At 44.3% G+C, this 11,642-nt stretch overlaps 1 protein-coding gene across 1 annotated transcript; it reads right to left on the bottom strand.

Annotated features, from left to right (window-relative positions):
- Positions 1–2,100: 2,100 nt before the first annotated feature.
- Positions 2,101–10,069, bottom strand: LOC146759701 (myosin-binding protein C, cardiac-type-like). Its single transcript, XM_085509628.1, has 4 exons — positions 9,817–10,069; positions 7,808–7,920; positions 3,242–3,403; positions 2,101–2,269 (listed from the first exon to the last, which is right to left on the bottom strand). The coding sequence occupies exons 1-3, from the start codon at positions 9,932–9,934 to the stop codon at positions 3,359–3,361; spliced, it is 276 nt and encodes a 91-aa protein (XP_085365754.1). The 5' UTR covers positions 9,935–10,069; the 3' UTR covers positions 2,101–2,269; positions 3,242–3,358.
- Positions 10,070–11,642: the final 1,573 nt, after the last annotated feature.

The raw sequence follows: 11,642 nt of genomic DNA on the forward strand, positions 1-11,642 counted from the left end.
GCTGCACAGCAGGGGTTAAGACTGGAGGTGGTCAGGGCTGTAGTGACCATGCCCTCCTAGAGTTCCTCATCTCAAGGAATGCGGGCCTGGCAAAAAGCAAAGTCAGGACCCTGAGCTTCAGGAGAGTCAGCTGCAGGCTGTTCAAAGAATTCTTGGACGAGAGACACTGGAAAACTGTTCTTAGGGGCAAAGGGTTCAAACATCCCTTTGTGTGCACCTGTGTGCAGCCCAACTCCTCAGCACAGCCCTGTGCAAGCACACATTTGTGCCACCGCATCCACGCACTATCTATGTGCTCACACACACTCACACAACCACATCCCTTAGTGCAGCCCTGTGCGCACACACACTCACACATGTGTAACCCCTTCCTTTCACTCCCAAAGTGCACGCACACACCGGTACCACAATGTCCTTGTGCAGCTCCAACACTCTGCACACCCCTGTGCACGTACATATATGTGCATGCTCGTCCTTGCACACATACCCACAGACCTACACACACCTGAGCAACACCACTGGTTTGTACACTCATGGACACAAATGTGTGTACAACACCATCCATGCACAAATACACACACACACATGGATCCCCACTGCTTTGCACAATGCTGTGCACACTCACGTGTGTCATGCACTGATTTCCCATCCAGTCCTCGAGGGGTCATTTACTTAGGACAGGAGTGCAGGGGAGCAGCCAGAAGCTGTTTGCATTCCCTGCTGTCTGCTGGGCAGCTTTGCTGGAGATGCTTGAGTTGCTTTGCTTTTCCTTGGGAGGTGGGAAGGAGCTTTGAATTTGAGGCACATCCCGTGCCAGAGCATCCCGATGGCACAAGGGGGATCAGGGCCCCTCTATTGGTTACCTCGGTGGCTTGCAGCAACTGGAACTTTTGGCCTATTGAGAAAGCTAAAAAGTGTGAGTTCCTCCTGACCCATATCAACAAAAATCTCAACCATAAAAAAGAGACGTCTTCGTATTCAAGCAAATGACAACAGTAAGACCATGCATGTTGTTTTGTTGTATTTCCTCTGTAATCATGGGGAGGATATGAAGAAGTGGTATAATTCATCTACTTCTGCACTTCAGGCACAAGTTCCTTAGAATTGGAAGAGACCCTTAAAGGCCATCTAGCCCAGCTCCCCTGCAATAAAAAGGGACATTCACAGCTAGATCAGGTTGCTCACAGCCTGGTCATTAGTCATCCCAGAGGCAAAACACACACTGAATGATCTCTCCTTCAGTCATAAATCCTTGGAGACAACAGCATTGACACTGCATGTTACTGAAGCAGTAAAAGAAATTGCTCCTGTAACTCTCCTTGTGTTAAGTAAAATGATGATAAAAAGCAATGGAATGCTTTGGCAGGACACCAAAACCATCCTCCTTCCTTGATATCTGCTGCAATGGAACCTTCCACTGGAAGAAAGCCTCTGATGACTTGTCACCCCAGAGAGGTCAGCTTTAGAAGCAGGACTGCTGCACAATAGAATGAACTGGAGCTCCTTAGCATCTCTTACATCCAGGAGGGGTGTGATCAGACCCACCTATCACCTTCAGGTGCGCTTTCTGACACCTTGTCTGACTTCACTGTCACTGTGCCAGCATCCTCAGGCTTAACCTGCTTCATTGTCAGTGTGCAGCAATTGCCAACGTTCTTGATGTCATTGTAATTGTTGGTGTAAAGGAGGTTGCCATTCAGGAACCATTCCACGTCCTCGTCATTATGGGACAGCTCGCAGGAGAAGACAGCAGAGCTCTCTTCTTCAATTTCTACATCCTGCAGGTGCTTCGTTACTTCTACATTGCGGGCTGTGGGGAAACAAGGTGAACTGTTACCACTGTTACTATAAATCATATATGGACTAGATGATCTTTGTGTAATCATCTATGTGAAGATAATACATGTATAAAGTTAGCAGGAGAGAACGGCAGAAGTCAACCTCAAGAAGAGAAATCTGAGGTGAAATAGGACATGGAAGAGGCCACCCTCCCTGCTCATACCTTCAGCTGTCAGCGTGGCCTCAGTCTCTGCAATTCCTGCCTTGCACTTGTACACACCAGCATCATCGGGCTTCAGCTTCAGAATTCTGAGCTCTACTGAATGCTTATCCCTCTTGATCTTGTACTTCTCAGAGGGCTCGATGGGTGTGCGGCCCTTGAACCATTTCACAACCTTTGGAGAAGGCCTGAAGTCACAGGACAGGATGACAGAATGACGTTCCAAAGCTGTCTTGTCCTCCAACTTCCTGGTGATTTCTATATGGTAATCTGCAAAGCAGGGGTGGAAGAGAAGAAAGGATGAGGACAATTGGAAGAAGAGGAAAGTCTCTTGCGTGTATTCCATTCCAATTAATGTCAAGTTCACAATGGTTCTTTGAACGACTCTAAAGATAAAACAAACGATTGTCTATAGGGAATGCCATTGACTACATTTCTATGAAGTAATACTGTACAGTATCTACCAAATGCAAGGTCCAGCTCTTGTTCTGTGCTTATTAAATTGCTCCCAATTGTTGAGGCTTTTATTCAAATAAGAGTGAGTTGAAAATATAACAAGTACTTTAGGATGTGAATGGATAATCTTACGCTGGGGACAACAGCAGATAAAAAGCCTGCAAGTTTCTTTCAGATGAAATCAATGACAAACCGCACCAAATTTAGGTGCTACCAAACTTAAACTTGTCTAGTTCAGAAATACAATTAATTTCACCTGATTTGACTTCTTTGCTATAGCCAAGGACAAAACCTCAGCTCTGTAAATCTGAATAGTAAGCACATCACAGCTATTCAAACACATCTTTTACTGAGATGCAGCTGTCTCATTTAGTGTCCAACGACTTTGAACTGGAAATGGAGCAGACCAAAGCAGAATCTAAACATGGCTTCTACAAGGACTGATCAAATGCGGCCACCGTCAAATTCAAAGTATCTGATACAGAAGGATCACACTCACTGTCAGACAAAACCTCTTTGGAGAGGTGAACTGACTGCCCTGTTCACCCCCACTTTGGAAATAACTGCACTCATTTCCTACCTGCTCCCAGCAGTGTGGGATGGTGGGATAGCATCACACTTCCCACACTAAGCATCCCACCATGTCACTTGTTCCACCTAAACCTCAGTCCCAAAACAAAAGGGGAACTCGCTTCTGAACCCTCTTCACTTCATTTCAGATGTCTTATATGCTTGATCTCCAACCCACCCCCCACTCAGGAGAAAGACCCCCCGCTTACACCCTACCATCTTGTTGCATTCTGATGTTGTCATCAGCCTTCAGCTTGTTGTCCTCTTTGTACCACTGGGTCTGAACCTCATCGTGTGAAATCTCACAGACAAAAGATGCACTCCCATATTCATTCACTTCCACATCTTCCAGTGCTTTAACAATCTTGATATCTCCAGCTGTGAAACAGTAGAGATATATTTGTCAGGGTATTTCCAGAACTGAGTGCAGCATCTTTTCCTTACACATATTTGCATAGAAAATAAGTAGGATTATGTTTTATTCTAAACCATCATCCATTCCTGAGTCATTTCTCTCTTCAACACAGTCAATGCATTATTGCCCTTGAACTTAAAGACAGACCTACTAGCTACAATGGAGCTCCCTGCAAACAGTTTTCATGGAAACCAGAATCTCATTTATTCTAAAACCTTTCAAGCAAAATTAAGGGTAGAAAAACAATAGAACTGACTGAATCTTTAAGGTCATTTAGTTCCAGTCCCCCTGCTATAGGCAGGGACACCTCCCTCCACACCAACTCTTCTCCTCAGGGTCAAGGCTTCTCTCAAATCATTCTCCTCTAAGCCTGTGCCTGTGCTTGGGATTGCCCTGACCCAGGTGCAGGGCCTTGTACTTGGCCACACTCAAGTTCATGAGGCTGCCAAGGGCCCACCTCTCCAGCCTGTCCAGGTCCCTCTGAGTAGCATCCCTTCCCTCTAGCACATCAACAGCACCGCTCAGCTTGGTGTCATCTGCAAACTTGCTGAGGCTGCATTTGATTCCACTCTCCATGTTGCCTACAAAAATGTTAAATAACACTGGTCCCAACACCACCCTCCACCTGGACACTGAGCTATTGACTGCAGCTCTCTGAGTGTGACCATCCAGACAGTTCCCTATCCTGCAACTGGTCCATCCATCAAAATCATTTTTCTCCAGATTGGTGACCAGGATGTCATGCAGGACGGGATCAAATGCTCTGCACAAGTCCAAGTAGATGATGTCAGTTGCTCTCCCATTATCCACTGATGCTGTTACTCCATCATGAAAGGCCACCAAGTTTGTCAGACATGGCTTGACCTTGATGAAGCCATATTGGTTACCACCAATTACCTCATCTTTATTTTCCAAACTATGCCAAGGAGAACTAGACAGAACTCTACAGTGTTGTGTCACTACAAACCTGTCTGAACCATTGGCTTCTCTGCATGCTCATCACTAGTCTCTCCTTAGCTTGTGTGCCTACAAACAATGTATGGGGAATGTCAGCCACAAATCTTACCTAGGGGACATCTTTGCTTCAAAATCCTTTGAACATCACACAATCCCTTTTAACTCTCCAGGTCTGCATTTAGTTATGTCAGAATCAGGCCATATTTCTGTGCTGCTATATCCCTTTCCTTCTGAAGGGCCTGGATACAACTTGGATTAACCTCAGGAGAAGAGTTCCTGCATAGAATCATAGATTTACCCAGGTTGGAAAAGACATTGAAGATCATCAAGTCCAACCGCAGCCTAACCAGTACCCTAACTCTAAAAACCCTACACTAAATCATATCCCTGAGTACCACATCCAAAAGGCTCTTAAACACAACCAGGGATGGTGATTCAACCACCTTTCTGGGGAGCCTATTCCAGTACCTAAAATCTCTAGTATCTAAATCTCTCTAAAAGAGCACAGGTATTAATCTGACCAGAAAGGTTCCTGTTTGTTCATAAAATGAGCCTTTTCCGCTCCATCTTGCATAGGCCACTGGGCACAGGGTAGCTGGGAGACCACAGAAAAAGTGGTTCTGTGAGCAATAGGGAAACTACTGCCTAATCCAACTCCTCCAATCTCTGCGCTCTGCCAGCATGTCTAAATAGGGTGGCAGATACACACAGGAGATAAATATTTCCACTTCCCTCAGCCAACACTGCTCTGAATTTCTATGGGACACACAGTTAGATGAAAAGGCATTTGACAAAGAAGGAAATGAAAGAGTTTAATCTGCTGTGTCATTCTCTCGGTAGCCAGAATAACTAACCCTCGCCAGTGTTAGTTCAAAGAATAGGCAGATTTTATCTCCTGACATGAGCAGTAATTCAAAGAAGCTGGTATATGATCCAGTATCCTGCATATTCACTGCAGGCAGGAAAAGACATTATGAGATAAGGGAGATCTACACATCACTTGTTATGAACACCTCATAAAGATAAAACCACACACAAGAGGAGAGTTTAGGAAGAGGACCACTCTTGGACTACTTTCCAAGAGGCATCAATTAGTAACTCTCTTCGCTCATTTTTCACACTACTCCACAGTGTCCTCCTGAGCCCCCTTACTCCTGTTGCCAACTGCTGATGCAGGGAATCCTGAGGAACCAAGGATTCATAGTTGTTCCATCAGTAGTCCTTGGTCAGCTCTCCCTCCCTGCCCCTTCTGTTTTGATCCCACTAACCAAATTTTAGTTAGTCTGAAAAGAGGATGGAAACCTCCGCAGCAATTAGTTTCTAAATATCTTGCAATGGGCAGCTTGTAAGAGCCCCATCTCAATGCCCACAGCACAGGAGGCAGGACTGCTTAGCCCATGCACTAGTGCATTTACCAGCACAGATGTAAGCCCAGATCTATGCACACCAAATACAGGCTCTCAGTTTGCACAAGGAGGCATCCATGGAGCTGAAGTATTAGGCAGATATTGTGGTGGGGCAGCAGTTATTGAGACGCCAGACAGAAAGGACACAGATAACGTGGCAACTCAGCTTTACCATTATGACTGATGATGGAACATCTAATTTCACTGCTCAAAAGAGAACTTCCATATAACTGGAAAGAATGAAATTCACAGGGGAAACCACACACAGACACACACAAAAGCAATACAAAGGAGATGAAGGATGGTTCACATACTAGTGATTCACTCTGAGACGCAAGCAAATGAAAGAGTATCCCCAACCATTTGCCTCCTGAAATGCTAAGTATATAAACTCATTGCTGTGATAACTCTGCCAGACGTGAGTCATACACTGTAAAACCTTATGGGGTCAATCAGTTTAACTTCATAAATTCATTACACCAACAAAAACAGACCATCGTGTCCAGGCTGGTTCATTTCAGCTCTTCAAAGCTGTTGGTAAAACTGCCTGAGAGCTGAAATGCTTACCAGCAAAAGCTAAAAACTGTAAATCAAATGTAATAGGCTGGCTTTGTCTACTGTATAGAAATGATGCCTGAAAAAAAGAAAATAAAAAAGAACGTAAACCAGAACAAATGGAATGGCTACATAAAACAGCCAGTACTGAAACAGCAACCCAACCTGGTTGCAGAATGAGAGAGAAAATGAGAGTTCACCAAAGTCATGGGACAGGACACATGTTCATGTTCATGCTAACACTGAACCCAAGTGGCCACATGAGGACAGCATCTAGTAGGAAATCAGAAAAAAGCATCCTTTCATACATCCCTTGGGAAGGTGGCATCTACCAGGGCACAGCAGACCCATGTGTTCAGTAACAAGTCTGATGCTTCAGAGCCCAATGATGAGCTACAAACTGGGGTTTAACCAATGCAACACATGGAGGGAAAATCTGTCTTGAGCATAAAGAAGAAAGAGAAAGGTATCCAAAAGGACTAACCAAGAAATGCCCAAACTGCCCATGAAGCATTTCTTCCCGTGGTGCAAAATACCACAAGAGGATTTATTTGCTCTTTCAGTTAAACATAAAATGAACCTTTAGGGTAGCTGATGTCTTGTCTTAGGCTGCTCAGCATGTGGATGTTCCCTGATCTTCATATTCACACTTGTGAATAATGAGACTTCTCTTATTTCCCTGGGAAGTAATGCCCACTTTTTTACTTTGACAGAGCTCCTTCCCATCCTAGAAGGGAAAATATCAAGTCAGATCTCCATTAGTCCTTCCATCTCTGCACTGAGCAAAGGGAGCCTTCAGATCTATGCTTAATTCACCCACTCCCCTAGAATTAATGGAACTGTGCTTACTGGAACATATGCTGAAGCTTAAGCACAGTGCAGTGTTTTCAACATGAAGGAATGGCTATAGAACATGCATAAATTCTGGCTGATCTATGACAGCTTAAAGCACTGCGGAGGACTGTTAACAAGCCTGTTTGGACATCACCTTGAATAAATGACGTTATCCCCAAGTAAGGGAAGGAACAGCTGAGCACCGGGGAGGTACACAAAGTGCCAGAGCAAATTCTCACACTGTCAGGTGCAAAGAAAACTGAGATTTCACCCCAAAAACCCAGTTCACAACAAGGCTACAAAATCCCGGCTGAGAATTTCTGTGTTAGACTTGAAGCTCAAGACTGTACTGTAGTTCAACCAACAATATTTTGTGCAGCATGACCTAAAAAGTTCACAATAAAACCAAAACAAACTTCAATTTCAACTTGATAAATGAACTCAGGACATAATAACAAAGAGTGCTGATCTGGGCAAATAAAAGAGCATAAAGAAAAGAGAGCAGTGAAAAAGCTATCAAGGAAAAGCTCAGACTCGCATCCCTTGGAAGTGAAATTAAAGGCTCTCATTCATTTCCAGAGAAGTCAGAAAGGAAAATACCATTACATGCCATACCTTGAACCACTTGACGTCCATGTTGGGCCTGGACAGCTCACACTCAAATGTGACCTTGTCCTTCTCAATGACGCTACTGTCTGCCAATGGTTTGCTGATTTTCACAGGCAATTCTGAGAAGGAGAAAGAAGAATGTGGATTTAGTTGGGAACTTAGTTTTGTTCATAACCAGGTCCATGGGTGCTGTTAAATGGATCCTTCCAGATGGAAAAAACATTTCAGGTGGCCTCCTAGATTTTACCCCTTTTTGTGTTGCACGCAAGACTGAAAAAAAAAATTACTTCTGCAAAGTTCTTCTTGTCATAAGGAAACAAATATTTGGGGAATGGCAGAACCAGGTAAAATTTTCCTTCACGTCAAGAAAGTATAAATTTCACTCTCATGCTCTTGGTGTGGTTTCTGCTATGATTATTTGGACTAATTAAGCTTCTCCCTGATGAAAGCCTAGAAGTATATCACAAGAAGGACCAACTTACCCGTGACCTTTTATTTGTCTTACTCAAGCATCTCCTCCTGACCAAAACTGACAATAAAAGATTCAGCCAGACTACAGGTTTGAGCAGCTGAGTTGTTTCTAGGATCTCCTGCAATCTCAAGCTTGGAACACACACTTGTCTTTTGACTAAGTGTCTCTTATAGTGCAGTAAAACAACAGGTTTTCACACGGCGATTCCTCATTTACCTTGATCTGAAATCATTCTCAAACCATGTGGGATCAGTCCAGGGAGAAGGGGAGGAGAGGGGAAGGGAAAGGGGAAGTCCACAGTCCTCTAAAATCAGGCTTCTTAGCCTAAAGCTCAACAGCAAATAGCAGTCCACTTCCCCACATTGCTAGACTCCGAGCATTTAAAGAACATCAGCTGACCTCATTATGAGCTCTAACATAGCCAAAGGAATTCATATATTCAAATATTCTCTTGAGTGATGAGAAATATGGAGCATAACTTCAGACTTCTGCTGTTAAACTCTCACTTCTATCATAAACCAGAGTAAGAGTTCAATGCTGTTTTAGATGGAGGACTCATATTTTAAATAACTCATCTCATTAAGGCTTGGATTCCCTACTACAATTAGTTAAATTCCAGTTTGGATCATGCTTCACCTTGGATCACTTAGGGCTTCAGCCACTTATTGGAACTAACTCAATTTGTCTACAGAGAAGCTGTTTTCTATAGCAACAATAAGCTGTGATTGCAACTGGATGTCGGGAGAGCACAAATCCCGCAGTTATCCTGTACCAACATCCTCTCCTTCCATCAGAACAGCAAGTTTTTAAACCAGACTCATGCAAGCTTGCATGACACACCTTGTGTAAAACTGTTGGCAGCCATCAGGACAGCCAGTTGCTTCCTGTATAGACACTGTTCCATCAGTTTTGGTTTTTTGTCTCGCTAGAACAACAGCCAGTGTCTGAAAACTCCCACAACTGAAGCAACCACGCTGATATACCGCAGTCACTGGAGGTGCTCAAGAGCCACGGGTATGTGGCACTGGGGACGTGGTTAGTAAGTCCAGTGAGGGTGGGCTGGGTTGGACTCAGCTATCTCAGTGGTCTTTTCCAGCCTTGGGTGCAACTTGTAAGAGGGAATGAAGCAGCAAACTGCCCAGCACTGAGCTGCATTCTTCTGACACATGGTATCAGTGAACTGCTGTATTTCCCTATCTTCTCTGGATCTATTGATCTAACCTAACTGAAAAAGTAAGCCTGAACCTAGATATAAATCAGGATCATAGTCACCCATGGTTGCTTATATATTCAGAAAGACACTCCAGAGGGTAATTCAGCGCATCTAGAAATTAAAGTAGAAGTTCCTTAGTCAAAAATATTCCACAGCCAGATTTTCACCTCGCTACCACTACATTAAAAAGGAGAATCCAACTTGTGGTGTGGGTCATTGATGTTGTTCCGGGGGGAATTGTGGCTGTTCCATGCCCACAGGGTAGAAGACAGCCAGTCTTCCTCTAAGCCACATAAAAAGCTGCTTAGTGCTCCCAAAGCGAATGCTCACCAGTTGTTTCCAACTTGAAGGTCATCTTCTGGCCAGCAGCCTCGCAGATGTATTCTCCAGCATCTTTCTTCTCCAGCTGCTCCACAACCAGACGCCGTGTTTTGCCCACAGATTCCATTCTGAACTTTCTGGAGGAGGCAAGCAGTCTTCCATCCTTGTACCATTTTACTTCGGTTGGATCCTGTGCTACTTCACAGCTGAGGGAGGCACTTGCTGCCAGGGCAGCACTCACCTCTTTCTGCACCTGCTCCTGGTTTATAAACACAGGTTTTGGCTCTGAGGGAAGAAAAGAAAAAGTATTGACTGAGGGACCGAAATGAGACCAACTTGCAGGTTTGTATGTACAGGTTGGAACAGGTTTAGGTTACCACTTGTGCCCAAACTAATAGCCTTCACTAGAGAATATCAGCTCTTCTGTTGAAACAAAGTGTCAAATCTAGGCAAGAAAGAACCTAGGAACTGAAGGAACCAAGAGGGTCCTTGAACACCAGTCCCATGGTTGCAAGTCACTATGCAAACATATTGAACCCAAAAGAACATCTGTCCTGCAGGCAACCAAAACCTGAGTTCCTTTTACTTAAGACCCACTGTGAAACATCAAAACACATAAACATGTGATAGTCAAACCACTGGCTGCCTTTTCATGACCCAGAACAGTACTCCTGGCTTCCTGAACAGACTCCTCATGGCCTCTACCATTGCCACAACTGTGACTGTCAAAGGCACAAAGGAAATATGCTCACCAACGCAGTCCTTTGTTCTTTGTGTGTGATTTGCAGATATCTATCTTACTTTGAGCTCTGGCAATAGTCAGCTCTACCAGGTCTCTTACTGTGAGTAGCAGACTCACCTATCCAGATGCAGCCTCCAACATAAAGGCATAGTAAAAAGGCAGTGTACTACTAGGAGAAGTTCCTGCTTCTCCTGCCATGAAAGGCTGCACGTAGAACATGCACTCCAGCCTCACTGCACATACTTATCTTAGTCAAATGTTTAGGTGAACAAGAATTACAGTTTGGGATCTCAGGCACAGGAGAGATTTGAATAATATCTTGAATATTGCTTCCACTGTACATATATTACTAATTATTGCTCTACAGACAGACTGAAACAGGTCTTTGTGTCATACTGAAACCAAATACTTTCTACAAACCCAGGCAATCAAGTCTAGGGAAAAAACCTCAGCACAGACTACAGTGATCCAGGTGCAGTATAATAGAAACTAGATTTTACTTTACTGTTCTCTGCTGTATTTCATACAACACCTGTCTTACCTGTGACATGAATCTTGAAGGTGAGTTTCTGGCCAGCAGCCTCGCAGCTGTACTCCCCTGCATCTTTCTTCTCCACCTGGCTCACCACCAGCCGACGCTGTTTGCCCTCTGACTCTACCTTGAACTTCTTGCTCGAGGTGATCAGTTTCCCCTCCTTTTATCACTTGACCTCTGTGATAAAATGTTTGCTCATTAAGACCGGGATGTGGTAGCATTGTGGTGGAGTGCTTGTTCATTAGGACCGGGATATAATGGTGGAATATGGAGGCCACAAAGGTTGCAGAACACTCTAATTTTATGGGTAGATTGTGTACTCTGCGTAGTTACAGGCAAAGCGCGCCCCGATGGATACAAAGTTCCACGGAAGGACCAACCAAGGAACGACACACCAAGTCGCACGATCACAACCGACCAATTAAAGGACAATACGCTCGGGATGGACAATACAAAAGAAGTTGCAAGGGACGGGACGGCGCGGCAGTTGGAGGAACAATAATCCCCCTGTCGCCCAGCGCTGAATTGCCTTTTAGTTTTACCCGCTACAATTAATAA

The sequence above is a fragment of the Coturnix japonica genome, chromosome 9 (assembly GCF_054131305.1).
Source record: "Coturnix japonica strain WE chromosome 9, WE-NBRP24, whole genome shotgun sequence".
NCBI classification, from domain to species: Eukaryota; Metazoa; Chordata; class Aves; order Galliformes; family Phasianidae; genus Coturnix; species Coturnix japonica.